Source organism: Crotalus tigris, unplaced genomic scaffold (assembly GCF_016545835.1).
Source record: "Crotalus tigris isolate CLP2741 ecotype Arizona unplaced genomic scaffold, ASM1654583v1 scf7180000017663.5292952, whole genome shotgun sequence".
NCBI lineage: Eukaryota > Metazoa > Chordata > Lepidosauria > Squamata > Viperidae > Crotalus > Crotalus tigris.
Genome location: NW_024096550.1, coordinates 4599852 through 4620156, shown reverse-complemented (window position 1 = coordinate 4620156; position 20305 = coordinate 4599852). Strand labels below are relative to the sequence as shown.

Sequence of the window (20305 nt, the reverse complement as noted above, 5' to 3'; positions counted from 1 at the left end):
ATTCATTCCTGTCAATTACATTCCAACTCATCATTTCCCAGTTAATGAACCACAATGCTTTACAGTACCATTCCACAGACCGGTACCAGTCCATGGCCTGTTGGGAACCAATCTGTGCAAATGGCATGTGAGTCATTTGCATATGTGCGGGATCTAGTTTGCATGCACAAGACTATCCCCAATGCACACGCACAACGCACACACACTGCCAGCGGTCTTTGGAGCCAGAAAGGTTGGGGCTACTGCTTTAATCCAGTGTTTCTCAACCTCAACAGCTTTAAGATGTCTGGACTCTAACTCCCATAAGTGTCCAGCGTTAACTGAAGAACTCTGGGAATTGAAGTCCAGACATCTTAACCTTCCTGAGATTGAGAAACATTGCTCTAATCAGTACTATTGGCTGGAGACAATAACTTACCAGTCCATTATTATCCTTAGGTTGGAGTTCTAAGCCTCGTACTACATAAATCCGTACAATACACTCCTGAGGCCCACTGTCTGGTAACTCACGAAACTGCCGAGGAGGAGTTGGTACAGTTGGATCATCCGGTAATGTGTAGATCCGGAAAGAGCCCTAATAAATCACATGAATACTAGTAAATAATCCAAAACACATCTTATTACAAGCAAGGAAGGTATGAAAATATATATTTCATTTATTTATTCACTTATTAAAATGGTATCCATTCATAGTATATAATTACACTTCATTAGTTTCATTAAAAAGTATTTGTTTGCAAGATTTGACCTGATCTATTTGTATTGTTTTGAATACAAAATATGAATTTATTTTGATTAACATTTTGCACTGAGAAAGTATGACTTTGGAAATATTAGTTTCTATAAGCTGAACATTAGAACATATTTGGATAACTTTCTTTTTCTTGATTGATGCTGCAATGAATGTGTAGAATAAAAACACTGCATTCATTTGATAATCAATATTTCAATCAATATTCAGAGGGACAGATACTCTCTCTATCACATATGTGAAACATACTTTTTCCTGAAATCTTTCCTTTTTGCAAGATTTAGAGGTTTTCAATCAAATTCCTGGGAAATGGAGGATGAAGCTGCATTTGAGTTGGGATAACATCTCCCCAATAACTCTATTAGCCATCTAAAGTCTAACTGGGAGAGTTCAAAAGGAAAAAAAGCTGAGGATTTTGCTTGAGAGGATTTTATTTAAAAAGAAATAGCTAATAAGTAATCCAGTTTAGTTAGAATACTACATTAGAATTTGATCTTCATTTGTGTCTATGTGTTTTAGTTAAATCTTTTTGCCCTACACAAAAATAACATTTAATGGAATATCTACTTGCTGCCAAGAAGCTTATTTCATTTTTTATTAACTTCATGTGAGTTGAAATTAATTTTAACACAACGTCATCAGGGCATATATTTTGCAAATAAGGACAACATAGATTGTGGCAGTTCTGTTTCTTTCATGAACCAAGTTAGGTATGAGGATGCCAAAGGAAGATATGGGGTGACGGCAGTAACTACCAAACAACTATTCCCGTGTAAGATATTGGGCCAGAATGTATAGTCTCAGACATTTCTGAGAAGAGAATCCAGACATTCATCCTGTGGGGCTGTACTACAGTTGTGTTTCCTTGAGACAATCTGACAAGAATATGAACACATTGTGGAGGAAGTCAGTGATAACCTAAGAGTGGGGAGAGTTTCATTTTGTTTGCTTTTTCCCTTTCTCTTTCTGAAGCTTTGTTTGTATCTTCCAGTTTTTCTTTTCCTTCCTTCCTTCCTTCCTTCTATCTATCTATCTATCTATCTATCTATCTATCTATCTATCTATCTATCTATCTATCTATCTATCTATCTATCCAGTATCCATCTATATAATTTATACAGCTGTCCATTTCCTATAATGTGACTCTGGTGTATACAATAAAACAAACATTAAAAAAAATCTAAAATAACCATTAGATACAAATAAGGCAATGGGAGAATGGATCAACACTGTGCACATAATGCAATAATTTCACAGGCCCCTATTTTCTCTTGATCTTTCTAGAAAGAGCCATTCCTCAGTTAAAGAAGTTTTACTTTTGGCCCAAATAATGTCGATCATTTACACCCCTCATGTCTTTCCTCTGCTTCAGTTTTTTTTCTTTCTTTTCACAAATCTGTTCATGAGGAAATATGGAATAATTGCATTGTTTAGTTCTCAGTGGGCTGATGAGGAGAGACAAAACTAATGAATCCCACTTGCTATTGAAAATATAATTTATTTGTTGCTTTCATTGTACCTTAAATTCTCCTACAACTGTAGGGTCATCATTTTCTTCGGTTTTACCTCGATACAGCTTGAAAGTATCACAGAAGTCTGTTAAACCCCTAAAGTCAGGTACATTTTCCAGTTCACAGTTATAAACCTACAAACAATAGTGAAATGCCACAATTAAAAAACATGTGGCGTATACATCGATGACAGATGCTGCGAAATTAAAAAAGTGAAAAATATTCTCAGCTTCAAACAAGTATAATGATGTAGGGAAAATATTTAATTGTATTTGTGAAATTATTCTTGATAATGGTAAAAAAACCCAGATTATTCAAATAGTAAATTAGTGAGTAATAGCATAGAGAGCCATTTTGGTCTAGTAGTTAAGGCAGCAGGCTGGAAACGAGGAGACTTTAAATCAGGGGTAGTCAACCTTGGCTCTTTTATGACTCGTGGACTTCAACTCCCAGAATTCCTGAGCCAGCTGGCTCAGGAATTCTGGGAGTTGAAGTCCACGAGTCATAAAAGAGCCAAGGTTGACTACCCCTGCTTTAAATTCTAGTCTCACCATAGGCACAAAGGTGACTAGGCCAGTCACACCCTCTCAGCCTTAGAAGCAAGCAATGATATTTCTGAAAAATTTTACAAAGAAAACTGTCCAGGAGTCAACAATGCCTAAAGTCACAAAAGTACCACCCCCAAATAAAAACAAATAACAACATTGTAACATTACGGATTATCATAATAGATATAAAGCCTCTACTACATATTTTTTTCTAGAGAGGATGAATTGGGCTAAGAAAAGGTCACCGATCTAAAACCTAGTCATTTTTAAACAGTTATTTTTTTAAACTAGATACCAATGCTAGTCGCATCCATAAAATAAATACCTTCAATGTTTCATATCCTTTCTGAACATATTGTCCACATTTTTCAGTGTCGCCTATTGAAGCATAAAATTTGCTCCACCAATCCACAACTTCTTTTTCCTAAAGTATAAAAAACAAACAATTAAAAGGAAGCAATAACAATCTCTAGGATAATTATTTTAACTATATTGTACATATAATTTCCTCAATTTGGTTTCTTCCTGCCATATTAGGTTACAATTCCTAAAGCCCCCCCCCCAAATCCTTCCCTTTTCCACTGATGTAAGCCTTGGCTTGTTTGAAGAGGTACAGAGTTAAGGTTAGAGTTAGGGTTAGAAGCTTTTTTTGTGAAAAATAAAACATAGTATACATTATACTATAGCATACATTATAGGGTTATATTCAATTAGTTCAATTCCATTATTTTTCACAAAGAAGTTTCTAAGCCCTTTGGGCCTGTAAAGCTATTTCCCAAATAGAGGGACTCTGGCAGCTTTTTTCAATTAAGTAGTGCATATTAAATTCATGCATGCTAAAATTAATAGATATAGCATTAATAATTCAAGCTACATAGATGTGACTTAATTACCTTTTCAGTGAGCTGTTCATGGAAACACACACAGAATGGATCGGTGGGGAAAACCAAAACAAAATTATTAAAACCACATCAAAAATTTGTTTTTGATACAACATTATAGAAGACAAAATATGATTTTATGGATATTTTTTCAGATAATATATTTTATTTTTCTCTGTAAATTGCCCGTGTATTTAATTAGTGAAGTGAAGAAGTTCATTCATTCAGATCCACCAGATGAATTTTTATTCCATAAGTCTTAGCAAATGAACATAAAGAGAAATCATGTCTTGAAATTATATCCAGGGTGCTTCTGGATTAGCCCAAGAATCAGAGGATTAATTGATTTGTTTAGGAACATCAAGAAATTAAGACTGGACCTATAGTCTGTTTCTCTGAAAGAGGACTTGAGTTAGGAGCATAATAATCTTATTCTAATCTTTAATTTCATAGACATTACATTTTATGTGTCAAAGGAATCACAAATAGCTTGTATAGTTTTGTTCCTCTGACTATATTTCATCCTACAATAACCTTTTTGAATAATTTACATAAAATTCTATTAATTTATTAATCATTTTCCCTGTGAATTTGACAGAATGTACTTCCAGATAAGGGTGCACAGCTATTTTCTTTTATAATTTTAACATTGTGTGAAATTTGCAATCTAACACATATTCTCTGTGTATTTTTATTTTTTTCTGTTGTTATAGCTAAGACAGTTTATCTTTTAACAAAAGCACTATACAACTTTATTTGGAAACAAAATTAACATGTAATTTAAATTATTCTTAAATATGTAAAACCAGCTATGTAAGAAATATTGAATGACAGTAAAGAACAAGTTTATATTCTTTTTCTAAATGTTTATTAAAAAATTATCCTGTTGGAGAAGAATTGTTACACTACAGATGATTGTTTAAGCTTCCTGTCTCTAAACATTATAATAGATGGCACTGACTAAGGGGAACATAGATTAGAGAAGAGCATCTCAGTAGCTTGACCCATACCCTTAAACTTGCCTTCAGACAAGGCAGGAATTCTGGCTCATGGAGAGTGATAAAAAACAACCAATTTTTCCACATGAACAGGACGTAGAATATAATATGTATGTACGTACGTACGTACGTACGTACGTATGTACTTTATATCCTTTCTTTTTGCCCTCCATTTTTTTTCACTACAACAAAATCCCTATGAGGAAGGCTGCTTAGAATTGTATTACCAAAAGAAGGATCTTCTGTAAAGTATTTCTGGTAATTATTTCTGAAAAGTATTATTTTCTTAGATTATGCTGCAAAGTCTTTAAATGGGCTTTCACAGCAAAATACTATTACAATTTCTAAGGAGGAACCAAGTTGATGATAGAACCCATAAGCAATCACTGACCACCAAAAGTTGTTTCATCAATTTATTATATACTTAGTGCTTTGAGATTTTGGAGAAAGTATGTAAAAATAATCACTACCAAATTTTGTTCTCCAAATACAATTTTATTTTGATTGATTGCAATCCTATATCCAATTAGATGGGGACCTATCCCTCTAAATTCACTGGATTCATTTTTGAGGATGCACACACAATGTTCTACTATTAGCAAGCCAATCAGATGCCACATGTTGCTAACATGTGGCAACATATCTGCGCAAAAGCAACTTTTCCCATTCTCAGTGAAAGGTACAGTTTTCAGCTGCTTCAAAGTGGTGACAATGTTTCTCAATTTTGCTTTGAACTTGAACTTTTATTTTTCTCCAAAATCTCCCTGTATAGAATATTGAAATGTGGCATGAAAGCTCAATGATAAAAGCATCAAAGGTGAATAATTCCCATGCATTTTTTTCAACTATACATACATGTACTGTGCTCGGAGAAGCCATTTTGCTGAGTGCAGTTGACATACTGCTTATGCACTAGAAATTGGAATGCAGTTCGTGAAAGTTCTGCATCTGTCACTCTAGTCTGAGATCTGCAGATCATTTGTTCTAAGTAGTCTTTATTTTCCATTCTGTCTCAGTAAAAATTAGAATGCTGCATCTTTAAAGGAACATTCAGCTCAAAACAAACTAATATATAAAATTAGATTTAAGCATCCCTTTGCTTTTGAATACTTTTACTATGAACACAGTAATTCCATGTGCTGATGGCTAGATATCTGTCAAAATATTCTACGTAACAAAATATAACCATTAATGATAATTATTTGGCCGATTTGCCTTGTGCCTGAAACTGCAGATCTAGAAAAGTTCCTATAGTTACAATTGCCATTAATTGTTGGAAATATAGTGCAAAGATTATGCAGCACCTTCTGGGGCAGATTTCTATCAATAGTTCTCAACAAAATGAACTCAGTAATAATAATAATAATAATTTTATTTTGCGGTCACAGACCAAAATACAAGTGCAACAAAAGAAAACACAAGAAAAATATAATCACAAACAATTAACACCAGAAGCCTTAGCTAAGGGGAGTTACAACATTCTCTTCTGATAGTTACAGCTCTTAAAAGAAATTTAGAAACCTGAGAAGTAATATAGGAGGAGCCATCCCCTAGACAATATAAAACCAAATTACTAACATTAGAACCAGAGGGATCAATTCCAAGGAGAGACAATAATTTAATTCTGGCTGTGTTATACATAGGACAGTATGATAAGACAGGCTCCATAGTTTCAACTTCAGCCCTATCACAGGGGCATAATCGCTCACTAAACGGGAGCCCCTTGAATTGCCCATCGAGTAGTGCTGAGGGTAAGACATTGAAACGGGCTAGGGAAAAGACTCTTCTATACTTGGGGATGGTTAGAGTATAGAAATAACAGGCCATCCTCAATCCATAATTATTAGAATGGCTAAAGATCAAAGGCGAGCAGGTTTTGTTGGCTCTGGCTCTTAAGTATTGCAAGTCTATATCCACAAGCCGTTGGACTACCCTAAACTGGGCGTCCTTGAGACCATAATTTCCCAGAGCATCCCCCATAAAACCTAGCAAGTGGAATTTCTTCGTCAGCTTCCTCTCCCAACGAGAAATATGAGAGTCAGCAAACACCAGGGAGAGGTAGCTACCAGGGACTGCCGAAAAGAGCACCCGATTACTGGCCCCCCATGAAATAGAAGTGGCCAACAGACCCAATCAGACATTACAGTCCAAAGTCATTCGCCCCAAGGACCCACTCCTTGCCATGGATAGATCACCAGTAATTTACAAAATCAATTGTAGAACTGCGATGGCAATTATGTGGGTGAAACAGCTAAGCGTTTAAGATCTCGCCTGCATGAACATCAGTTAGCTATAAGAAGGGGCGAACAGCATTCTCAGTTGTGGATGCATATGGCACAACATGGCCACCAATTTGACTTTGTGAATGTTCACGTTATGTCTGAGGATGCCACTAAGGGAGGCCGGCTACTGAAAGAGGCGTAGTATTCCAACAAAGATGCGGTTAATCGTCACATTGATTTACACCCAACACAACAAGCATTGAGGAAATGGGATTTTAAACATCATGCCAATCGTTATAAGCAGTCTGGACAATGCTTGTATAGCTGTAAACGTGACGGGATACGTGACCTCCATCCTGAACAGACAGATGGAACTTTGGCTAACCCCCGACACACCGGGGGCACCCCCGTTTCGCCGATCAACACCAATACCATTCTAATGAACGTCTGGGGAGGCCACCACTGTTAAACACATGTAATCATCCACCGATGGAAGATCTGCCCCTTCCCCAATATCACCACGATGAACCCCCATCCCTGGAACTCGACAACAACTATGGAGAGTGTAGAAGATCCAGCGTGAGGAGTTTATAGCCCGACGCTGTGGAGAACGTCGACGGAGATCAGAAAAAGAAAAGGGGGGGGGAGGAGAAGAACGAAAGAATGGCACAATCGCCCAGGTGAAAGGGAGGGAGACGGTGTTCTGCCTGGACCCTCCACAGACAAGGAGTACCTCCACCAACGATCCAGCCCCCCCTGGGACAAACACCTTGAAATCGCCCCGAAAATGAGCACAAGAGAGGAGAGTGAGAACGCGGGGATTCAGAATGTAGAGATCCGGAAACCTGGCGTCGACCTGAATGCTGCTCCTAGTAGCAATGGGGAAGAGTGCGTGATAGGGAGGAGGGGGGATGATGGACTGAGAGGCGGAGTAAGCACCTGATCACGCAGCAAACAAATGGAACGGTGGAAAACTGTCAACACAGAGAATGCCAGGACAGACGAGGAGGGCATAGACCCCCAAATGTGTAACATCCGTATGAAGGTTACTCATAACAGTGGAGGGGCGAGAAGAGAGGGTGTGGAGCAGGGATTGAGAAAAATGTGGGGGGGGGAGCGTCTGTGATCCCAGAGAGGGCTGTAATACTGACACAGGAGAAACGGATGCCCCCAGGGTGGAAAACGAAAAGAAAAAGAAGATGAGGGTCAATACTATGGAAGGTAATAAGGATAAAGGGGTTGTGGAGGAGATGAATGTTAGTAATGGAATGGTGGGAGGAACGATCAGGAAGAACGATAAAAGGAAGCGCAAGGAGAGTAATAAAGAAACATCTTGCTCACAAATTAACCGGCTGGGACCGGTGACGCGGTCAAGGAGCCGGGTGCAAATGTCAGCCAAACCCATTTAAGTCATCATTGTTTACTGGCTCTTTAGCCCTGATGATGTTTGCAGTTTCCAAACGAAAGCTTGGCAGCTTTTAGTAAAGTATATTTTTATATTTATATTCTCCTGGTGTTCATATTTTATTTGTACCATAGACATGCCCAGGAGTCGTATTTTTATGCAAATTTTACAGCATTAATCTAAGTATATATGTAGATGCCATTCTGTACTTAATCTCTAAGTCACTTTGGCATATTAAATTGCTTTACATGTATTACTGTTCTGACCGGTAGTGTTTGAACAGAAGCTTAAGTAGGAATCTTTTCAGTTGCTCTCCTGAAACCCTTGTAAAGTAGTTTGAGATGCCATGAGTTGAACTTAGCATCTTTTTACTTAGTGTGTAATATATGCAAACATCTGATTTAGTATATAGGAAACTATGTCCAGCTTTTTTTTGTAAAAGTTTGCACAAGAAAATATTGGAACTTTTCTGTATAAATTAACTATTTAGCCTTTAAATTATCTTAGATTTTTGGAATCTTCTGTAGAGAAAAATGTCCTTACATTGTTTGCTGCTTAAAGTCCCCAGAAGAATAACTAGAGAATATAACATCTTTGCTTTCCGTCATAATTCTAATGTGCCCTCTGGTGAAATGCAAGGTTAACAATAAAAAGTAGCAGTCATAAGAATGCACAGTGAAGTAGCACCCAATATTTCTTAATATTAATGACCAATCTCTACTAGTTGCTCTAGATAGTCTTCGTCTTATGACTATAATTGAGCCTGCAATTATGGTCATACATTGTGACAGTCATGAAGGGTGTCACCATGTGACCTCACTTCATTTACAATCTTTTTTTTAGAGATTAAGTGAATGTGGCAGTTGTAAACATGGCATTTGTTAAGCCACGCCATGGTTTGCTATGAGGTACTTTTCAGCAGAAACTGGAAATAAATGCCAGGTTCCAGCACAAATGGCATAAATCATGGTCACATGACTGAAGAAACTGCAAATGGATGTAAATGGAGGCTGATTGCCAAGCATAAAACATGGGGTCATGTAACCCTGAGGAGGTGGTGGTTGGAACTTTGAATCCAGACAATAAATAGCTCTTTTGAACAATTGCAAAGTAATTGTCAAGGACTATCTGTGGTGAATGAAGAGACTAAATACCACAACAGAGAAATGGATTAGCTGCAAGAACACACACATTACTGAAATTAATTCTATTACATCTTGTACAACTTAATTCCAGTACAGCTTCTACTCTTGTTTGTAAATGTAGCAAAAATGGGTGGCAAACAAATCTAATAAATACATGAATGAATAAAATTAGGAATAACAATATAGTGTAACTGACTCTCTTTTCACAGATTGAATAGGATAGGGAGAGGAATTCTTAAAGTAAGAGGAACATAGTTTTAAAAACCTGAAACTACAGAGAGAAAATGATTAGATTGCTGAATTTAAATGTTGACATTTCTGAATTAAATATCTAATGTTAAATATTTTCATTGTTTAGTTGCACAAACTAAAATAATCCCTTTAGTATCAGAGTTTAGTTTCATATCTGTCTGTGATAACCTAGCAATTATCTTTTTAATTGTAGTTAAACAGTGATTATTTTACAGAAATATGGAGGATATTGATAGGAAATATGTTTGAAGGTTGAATATATCTATGTCAATTTCAAATTTATGCTGTGCCATTTCACCCAAATCATTTTGTCATGCAGCTGTCATTTTTTTCCAATGGTATGTGACAGGAAGAGTGCTCCCACATTTAACCAAATTTAATACGTATTTTAGATAATGATTTCAGAAGATAAGCATTCAAACTGCCAATTCAATTTATCAGTCTATTCACTGGAGAGCAGATATAATCTAAAATTATTGGCAGACAACTCAGGAACTTCAGCCACACAGAAGACAGACAATAATTTACATCAGCCCTCCCTAGCTCATGATCTCCAAATATGTTGGTCTTCAGTTCCCAAAAAACCCCATCAGATTATCATCGTACTGACAAAAGAAATCAAACACATCTGAAGAGCACCAAGTAAGGAAACCTGATTTATACATACAAAAACAACGGAAAAACACAGATTGACACACATGCTAGCTACATAAGCTTCCAACAATTATTACAGATAAATGGTCTGCTAAGATTTGCGTGCCAAAAAAGCAAATGAACTGGCCACAGAAAAATGAATGTAAACAAGAAGTTTACCTGTGCTGTTAGTAAAGGTTGCACACTTTCCACTTCAATTACAACATCTCGGCAAGGTGCAGCTGCTAGAATAGTAACTGCAGATAAAACAATTTATTAAACCAAGAAACACTAAGAGCCAGATTTGCAATTCATTCAGGATTCATAACTTTAGCTTTTATTTCTCTTAATTCTTTGCTCTTTTATTTGCTTCTATCGATGGGACAGTCTAGAGAACTGGGCTGCTGATTGTTAAAACTGAAAGAAAATATTTTCCCTACTTCTAAATCAGTGGTTTTCAAACTTGGCAACTTTAAAAAGAATGAACTTCAACTCCCAGAACTCCCCAGTCAGAATTCTGGGAGTTGAAGTGCACCTTTCTTACAGTTGTCAAAAGGCAGGATCTAAACAGATACATTAGTATTTATTTTAGAGCAAAGAACATTTTCTGTATTTAAGCTCTAAATGCAGTTGCTTGTATTGCCAGAATACCCCATTCCTGCAAGATGGAATTATCATCAAGCTTGGAGGAACCCCAAAGTCTTATAGGTAAAAGGAGGCACATTCAGTGCTCAGGAACAATCAGAAAACTTCAGGGGGCAAGGAGTGAAATGGATGGTCTCTATTTGAATCTCCACTGCAACATTCTGTTTGAGATTCCTCTTTAATGAAGTTAAATGCAGAACTATATGCTAGAATTTAAAAAGTGGGACAAAGTTATAGTAGGATTAATGAAAGTAATCTTATTCATCCCTGGTATATATACAAAACCATGAATGTTAATGGCTGTTAATTATCTGGTTTCATTCTTTCTCAATGAATACTGATTTTCTTCTCATTGCCCACCCAATATATGAAAAATAATGATTTACTTTTATAACTATCACCAAAGTTTAGTTGTGCTTTTTTATTTCAATGGGGTTTGTGTAAAGATACTGTTAATAAATTATTGTATCTTAATAGTAGCAAAACTGGGTGAACAATAAATGAAAAAAAAATGTTTATTTTATAACTAGAGTATACCTTTCATCTGTGGTGCAATATCTTCTTTAGTAGCATAAGGATCACAGCGAAACCTCTCCAGTAAATCAATGGTACATTGTCCCACGATAGGCTTACGGCCAAACTGCCTGTGATCTATCACTTTAAGAACTAGTGATGGAGTATACAATTCCTCTTTGGGCAACAGCTAGTAAAAACAAGCAAAATACATACTATATGTACTACATTTAAAACCAATTATAAAAATATATCTAACACAGCAACATCTGGTGTGTAAAAGAGAAAAAGTTAAAATAATTGAAGCTACATCTATTTTTAAATATACAGAAGTACTCTGATATTCAATTGCTTTGAAATTCATCAAATTTGGTACTCAACACATTTTGATGCAAAAATTTTGTCCCAGTACTCATCATTTGCTACTCAACGCACAAGCTAGAACTTCTCGATGTCGGCTGCCTTGTGATTCACTACATTATTTCTTATGGTAAAATTTTGTTTGGTACTCAATGTTTTTGGTACTTATCCCGAAACCAATTAAAAATGACTACCAAAGTACCATTGTAAATCAACACATATAAAATCTGATGGAGCTTTGTTACAAAGTTGCAGCTGTTTGCTTGGTTTTTTTTTTTTTTTTTATCCCCTAGTATCCCTGCAAAAGACAGGGAGAGTAAAGATTTTACATGCCTTCCCAAACTTTCTTCTCTGGTGAAAATTAAGAACCACATTATACAGTCAAAATGAACAACTTTGGGGACTTCAGTCATAGACCTCTTACATCTCTTCCAGCTTGGTTCTTAAAAGAAATGGCTAAATCAAAAGCAAATTGTGTTGATCCATTTTGCTACATAATATTCAGCATAGAAAACTATTAAGCACCAAAGAAGCTAACAAATTAATACAGTTTTATATATTCAGATGGGAGAATATGTTGTGATTTTTGCTTTAGTTCACAAAAAACTATCTTATGTTCAGGGATGAGATGTAGAAGATAATGAATTTGGCAAGGGATGCAATCAAGCATTTAGTAGGGAAGAGAGTGCTTGATATTCTACAATATACCTACTTCATGCTATGCATCTGCATATGTTTATAATAATGATATCTGTGCTATAGGAATTCAACATTCCACCCCATGTATCTTACCATCTGCTTCAGAATGAGGATACAAACATATAACCATACTGCAACTGAAGCTGTATGCAAACTTAAAAATTGGATTCATTTATAATGCTTAAATTTTTGCTCTGGACTTAATCTGAATTTTAGATATATTTTGAGATATATATATATATATATATATATATATATATATATATATATATATATATATATATATATATATATATATATCTCAACATACATACCGGTTCTATTTTTTATGATCAATATGTATTTAAAATGTACTATACATCTTCGCTATGAGGTTTTTGTACTATCATACCACTTTCATGAAAAGAACAGATCCAGGAAAATTAGGTGTCCTCTTCAAGTTTTTGATTACTACAGATTCTATCATTACGCCTCCACATTCTATAATGAGACTGGGAGAAGTCACAGAAGCCATTTGATAGTTTTTCATGTTCCGTAATCCCCAGGCAAGGATCTATTAAAACAAATGAAGCAACAAAACATCACATTATGAAGGGAAACATAATTTGCTACAAAATTAATGTAAAAAAAAAAGAAAGAAGGGGTGGGGTCGGAATGGCACAACTTGCCGTGGGCCAATTCGCCACAGGACAAATTGCCATGAAACAATTTAACAATTCAATTTAATTATTTAAAATAAATAAAAATATTTTAATTTTTGTCCTTCATATTTCATTTTGTCCTTTGTTTTGCATCCTTTCTTTAATGATTCTATTCCATCATTTGTTTGATATTAGTGTAACCCTTGGACCGCAGCGACTTGGCTGTGGCGAGATGGCCATAGTGAGCTGGCCGTGGTGAGTTGGCTGTAGTGAATTGTCATCGACCCGGGGGGGGGGGAGAGCCACATTTTACCAGGCTTTGTACCACATATTTTTTCTTATTGATCAATTTATATCATACAAATTGGTACAAAACTGTTAATTCAGAAATCTGTTCCATTCTATTTTTACACTAATCTGCATTTAGTTCAGGAGAATTTAAGTCTCTAGTTTTCTGCATTACAGTACCAAAATTTGAATAAGAATAACAATACATATGAGATGTATTTATCAAAGCACAATATAAATAAATAAATAAATAAATAAATAAATAGAAAAACCAAAAGTCAATAATTGTAAATAATCCAATTGGCTCAAATCCCAGTAAAGATTAACACGAAAATAATCAACAACCAATGCATACACCACAAAACTGTAATCTCCTACGAAAGACTTCTAATTCCTATGAATATTCATAAAGTGAAAATTAGATAGTCTGACTACTAAATGAAAAAGTGGGTGCAAAATCAGTTAGTCATCAATCAAGTTCTTGAGGTTAATGGTGAAGGCAATTCCAGGAACTGACAATAATGGTGATGAATATGATAACAATGCTACATTCTTATCTGCACACTTATTTAGTTACATGTGAATCAGGTTGACGATTTCAAAATGTGGCTCAGTATAATTTCTGATGATTCCTATGTGATGAGCATAGACATCTCTAGCAGATCCAAAAAACATAAAAGTTAAGTATGCTTCAACTCAAACTTGAGCCCTGCTGACTTCATGGATTTAGCTATGAAGGTTTTTTGGCATCAGTATGCAAGTGTTTTGCCATTGTCTTTTTCCAGGATGCTGTATTAATTCCCAGGGTAATTTATTCTCATGAATGTAATGCTACTTTATTCATAAATCCAAGTGCATTTCATAATATTCAGCATTTCCATAATATATTTTGAAAGTGCTCAAATTTGTTCACCTATGTAATTCTTGGATGCCCACTATAATCTTTAGATGCAAGATTGAGATATAATTGTTAATTTGGGACCAAGTTCATGATGGATATGAATTAAAGGTTTTTGAATTCATCATTAAAGCTTTTATGACATCAAATCTGACATTGGATGAACATTGCACAACAAAAATAAAACATAATCCATTTTTTTAGGGGATAATTGCCTAAACAATTGATGACAGTTATTTATTAAACATGAAGAATACACTAAGATTTTATGCTAGTACTTGGCCTTGTGTAAGCAAGTATGCCCAAATGCCTTATTAACATGTCACTTTGGATAACAAATAAGCAATCATCATAATACCTCAATTGCAGTCAGTTGCACAATAGGTCTAATTCCTTGTGGTACCATATATAGATTTGGTGCCCGTTGAGAAGGAAGAATTGGAAGATTGGTGCCACCCTGTTTAAAGACATAGATACACATTTCTATAATTTGTAATGAGACTAAACATGGATATTATATCATCAAAGTATCTTAAATCCAAAATAGGTCAACTCGTTTTTATTTACCTTTTCACTCAGTATAAGCTCAGCAGCTAAAAGAACATCTCCACAAGCCTTGCCCCCATTCTTAACTGGATACCAAAGAAGTTTTGGATTGATATCAATATCTGGGTTCAATTTGACCATTGGAGAGCAAGAAGTTCTTCCAAGAAATTCATCTTTGCCCTGAAATCCCAAATAACAAAATTATCATATATCTCACATCATTAAACTAAAATAAGACATAAAAGGTTGGTACCTACCACTTGGTCATTGTCAAAAAGTTCAACAACCACCTGAGGAGGATTTTGTGCTACCATTTGGGGATCACCATAAATTTCAATTTCATCAAATATAATAGTTTGATCCCAGGTTGGATTCAGTGTTGAATGGATAATCTCAGTTGTTTTGCTTCGATGAAGGAATGAAACATGAGCATATGGATCTGAAAGAGCACAGCAAGGAAATACTGACATACATTTATTTAGAGTTATGTTTTTCCATTTTTCTACTTTTTGCTTCACTTAACAGTCCTCCATATCATAAAAGTAGCCCTAACCCTGGTACTGAGTCATAGTCATCCACATTAGAAGATTCCAAAAGATTTCAAAACTGTAATTTACATCATTCCCCTTTTTCAGGACTAGATGCAAATGATTATAGAGTTTTAGGCCTACTATTTAAAAAGCCCTTCTAAAATCATAAGGAGCCTCTGAATAAGAGGATAGGATATCATTTTCTGTACAAATTGCTATGACTTGGTATCATTCAAAGATTATCCCTCCAATTTCTTATGCAAGACACACAATGGCTATGCTACACATATTTTTAACTTTAATCTGTAGAAAGATTGACTTAATAAAGTTAATAAAGAAAAGGTTTCAGGGACCCATGTTTATCCAGGCAATTCTTTCTTTCTAATAATATAAATTTCCTCCTGAAAAATGTTTTTGGTGTCCTGATTTATCTCTGTATAATAGAGTGTAACTTTTAAATGAAAACTACCTGGAGAACTGAGGGTTTGTAGCTTTTAAAAGCTAATGAAAAATCTTAAAGCTGTGATTATCAAATTCCACATAGGATTTCAGCCTAAGCAGATTGTAATGCATTTTACATTATATATGTTATGACATTCTATATACTGAATCAAAATCAAAGAGGTTCAAAAAGACCACAAAATGCATCTTACAAATCCTAAAAAAAAGGATGTTGCATAAGATGCAGTGTAATATTCCTAATTACAGTATTGGACATTGGAGCGATATTCATTTTTAGAGACGTGACAGCTCTTCTTGAGTGAAGTACACAAGAGGTACACAAATGGTGCTTCCATTTCCATGAAGTTCCTTCCATGCATTGCTTTTTTCCTTTTAAATTGCTTTTTATTCTGTGCTTTATTTTATTGTTTGAACTGATTGACCAGAGTTCTTCAGATATACATTGGGTTAGAAATATTTTAATGAATAGATATCACTATTAAATAATTAGGCAAATCTTTGATTAGTCATAACATTCTGAATAGGAAATGCTCAAATCATTTCCATTACTCATCAAGTTGGTTTGTTATAAAAAAAAAATATCAGAAAAAGATACAGGTTCTTTGAATTAATTCCCTGGCTTCCGTTCTCTGTACCTGAAAAACTGTCTTTGTCCAAAGCTGTAAGATTTCTTGCCTGATAGATGTAACATCGAAGGTGGTAACTAAAAACTCCTAAAACAACAAAAACACAAGTCAGTATAAATGAAACAATCTTTTTCTTTCTGTGTGCATGCCTTTGAACAGGACAAGGCCCTCCAGTTTACTTCCTGGGGCTGAGAGAGTGTGATTGGCCTAAGATTACACAGTTGATTTCGTGCCTAAGGCAGGACTAAAACTGACAGTTTATATACACTTACTTTTGCTCCTCCTCCTTATCCTGTCTATGTTGGTATGAGTCTCTGTAGTCATTCCCCCATCTGTATTTTGTATGCTATAGTTTTCAATAATTCCCAGTTTCTAATCATTGTTTTGCATGTATTGGTCTTCATTAATTGTACAGTAATTTTTATTGTTTGGTTAGGCTGAAGATTGCTGAACACTTCAATCATTCTCTTCATTTGTTATTGCCCCAAATAAATGGATCAGTCTGGTCCAACAGTATGCTATGTCAGGAAAACGTTGAAGAACAGCTAATGCCTTTGTTATTTCTAATATAAACATTGTCTGGCTCCAAATTCTTTGGATTGTAGGTTTCCAGAGTGTTGAAAGAAATAGTCCACTACAACCATTTCTATGAGTAGGATCAAAAATGGAATGGAAATGTAGTACAATTTTTAATAAGCATAAGACTGGTCATATGAGAATATACTTACATTTTGGACTAGTTTCCTTGACTGATCAAATAAATGGAAATTAACCTTTCTTTATAATTTCTATCAGCGTTTATTTTGAAATAATAATATGAAACACAGCTGTATTCTATGGTCAAATTGATTATTAACTAAATCTTGCCAGAAGTTAAGGTGGAGCAATACACTGAATGACATTAAAGGATCATGGTTAATGATGTGGACCTATTCCTGTTCTCACTTCACTCTATTCCTTTTTGCGCATTGCCCATTGAGAGTAATTTTGACCTGGAGTGTGGGGCCAATATTTGCATTTTGGGAGGCCTTACATCAGGCCTGTGGGTCAGAGAGTCTTCTTGGCACAAAAGGGCTCAGATGATTCTAAAAAGAGTATTGGATAGGTTTGCCAGATTGAGCTTATACAATAAAAGAGGAGCTGTGAGAAAAACCAAGGAATCAGATCACTTTGAATAAACAATTTAAACTGACTTACTGTCAAAGTTGCAAGAAACAATAGGAGTGTTTGCACCAAACAAATTTGCTGCTGAATTTGTAGACTTCTCAGAAGTGTGTTCTCCATCTTCAGTACTAAAATCTGCTCCCTAAGAGTAATTATTCAAAGTTTATAAAACACCTAGCTTAAATCCATGGGTTCAAAATGGTCTTTGTTATCAGGCTTATCAAATAAAAAACCAACATGAAAAGAAAAAGAAAAAAGGAAAGGAAAGGAGAGAACGCAAACATGGCCATCCATTCTTAGCTATAAGGATTCCTAAAATTAATGATGTCAGTGAAGAATTGATTTAATGGATCACATTTCCTGGAAATAGAATTTTTTAAAACTAAGTCAGCATATAATTCTCCTCTAATTAATTATAACTTCTTATTCCAAAGAAATGGGGAAGAAAAATTTACTTCTCAAAAGAGAAAAGCGTATTTAGACTACTGTTTCAAAACAATGATACTCACAGTCTTTTTGCAGCATTTCCACCCCCCCTTTTGGGAAAAAAAGGAATTTTAAGAATTTCTGTATTTCTCGCTGACTGTTCCTATCTGCTGTAGACTATTAAATCCCAAAACCATAATATAGTAGAGGTAATTCTTGACTTACTATTTGTACAGCAACTGTTTGAAGTTATAATGGCACTAAAAAGATGACATATGACCGGTCCTCAAATTTATAACCATCACAGCAACCAGCCACATGATCAACCAGCATGTATTTATGACAGCTGTAGCATCCTGGGCTCACATGATTGCCATTTGCGACCTTCCCAGCCAACTTCTTATATGTAAAGTCAGTGGGGGAAGCTGGAGTTCCTTAAAAACTGTGCAATTCACAGTGACTCACTTAATGACTCTGGCAAAAATGGTCATAAAATCAGGTGTAACTCATTGAACAATTGCCCTGCTTAGAATACTTTCTTGCTATGTTAAAGAGCATCTGCAGAAGGAAAGATCATTAGGATTGTGACAAGGGAAAAAAGAATTGAGACTGCCAGTTTTTACCCATTTGCCTAAATGCACTTTTTAAATTATAGGTTACCCTTGAGGTGATCATTCAGGGATAACAGACAAGGCAAATTATTCCTACATACAAGAGCTCCTTCAAGTTTAAAGATGGCAGCTGCCCCATATGTGTCTGAGGGAGCCATTTTTCTCCTCCAGCGTCTGCGGCGGAAAATATCAGAGCTACGTTGCTTCCAGTGAAATTTCCATCCAATCAATGATGCAAATTCCCACCCTTCTTGATCTTCGTATGATGTGGTTTCCTAAAAGACAATCATAACAAGCAGTTCAACATACTTGTTTGACAAAACATAGAATTACTTTCTGTTTTCTACATGCTGCCCCCTCCATTCTTTTCAACAGACACTCATAGTTGGTTGCAATTTCTTTGTCTTACTTTTGATGTAATTGTTTGGTTTGGATCTTTTCTGCGTTTTCGAACCAATCTTCGCCTTCGATGGGTGTGATACATTTTTTCTGTTGCACCCCAGGATCTTGGTTTATTGTCAGGAGGAATGGTAATTCCATATTCCCAACCTTAAATGAAAAAAAAAAAGAACAATGGATGAACTGGACTCTTCTTCCATAGCCAATATAGTAGCTATTGAAATCTATGATTCACAGCCTGCAGTTTAAATATTTTATTATGATATGGCCTTCATCAATCTAATTCTTTGGTATTATAATTGCTTATCCTTGTACTTTGTACATTTCCTAGGTAACTCAGACAAATGTATTCATAAATTGTTTATTTACACAATTTATATAGCCACCTAAGGTGACTCTACATAGTACACAAAGATGAAAACCAAAGGAATAATTAATAAAACAATATACAAAATACCCAACATCTATCACATATTTGGGGTTAAAAAAGCAACACCTTATCACTAAAACAATAATTAAGCAACCTACCAATCGGACTAACTTGGTCTCCCACCCCAAAGGCTTGTGGTACATCTTTAATGCTTAAAACATATCTGGGGGAAGATGTTTCACAGGCCAGTCATAGTGACAGAGAAGGCATGATTCCTAGGTCCTGCAAGTTGGCACTAAAAGATGGGACCTTGAGCAGGCCATCTCTGCCAGTTCTAGTGAGGTGACTAGAGGTGACAGGAGACAGGTGGTCCTGGAAACAACCTGGCCATATGCACATAGGGCTTTATATAGTAGCCCAATCCACCTCATAGAGTGGTGGTTGTGGGTAAAATGGAAGGGACAAAGGAGTACTAGGTAAGTTTGCCATCTTAAATTATTTATAAAAATAATGAAGGCAGGATAAATAAATAAATATCCATCTCACACTGTCACTACATTAGAAACTCCCCTCCATTTCAAATATTCCTTGCTTCTGTTTGAAATGGAGAAGTTGGGTCTACAAAATAACTGCAATCTGTTAGTCCATGTCTGAAAACATTTTTGTCATTAATATTTTAAATACTTTGATTATATACCAACATTTGTTTTTCCTTCTATCTATCACTTGCTTATTCTGTTCCCCATTAATTTTATTTACACATACACACACACACACACAC

At 35.4% G+C, this 20305-nt stretch overlaps 1 protein-coding gene across 3 annotated transcripts in view; it reads right to left on the bottom strand.

The window, feature by feature from the left end:
* Window positions 1–20305, bottom strand: part of MYOF (myoferlin) — a 101817-nt gene that overhangs the window by 16450 nt on the left and 65062 nt on the right. For all 3 annotated transcript variants that reach the window (XM_039336029.1, XM_039336030.1, XM_039336031.1), the window contains 14 exons: window positions 19165–19304; window positions 18857–19030; window positions 17752–17860; window positions 16564–16641; window positions 15194–15375; window positions 14958–15116; window positions 14749–14847; window positions 12955–13116; window positions 11529–11694; window positions 10527–10603; window positions 3704–3715; window positions 3136–3234; window positions 2271–2396; window positions 419–574 (listed from right to left, as the gene is read on the bottom strand). In XM_039336029.1, coding sequence (XP_039191963.1) covers window positions 419–574; window positions 2271–2396; window positions 3136–3234; window positions 3704–3715; window positions 10527–10603; window positions 11529–11694; window positions 12955–13116; window positions 14749–14847; window positions 14958–15116; window positions 15194–15375; window positions 16564–16641; window positions 17752–17860; window positions 18857–19030; window positions 19165–19304 — 1739 coding nt within the window. The remainder of the gene's footprint in view (window positions 1–418; window positions 575–2270; window positions 2397–3135; window positions 3235–3703; window positions 3716–10526; window positions 10604–11528; window positions 11695–12954; window positions 13117–14748; window positions 14848–14957; window positions 15117–15193; window positions 15376–16563; window positions 16642–17751; window positions 17861–18856; window positions 19031–19164; window positions 19305–20305) is intronic.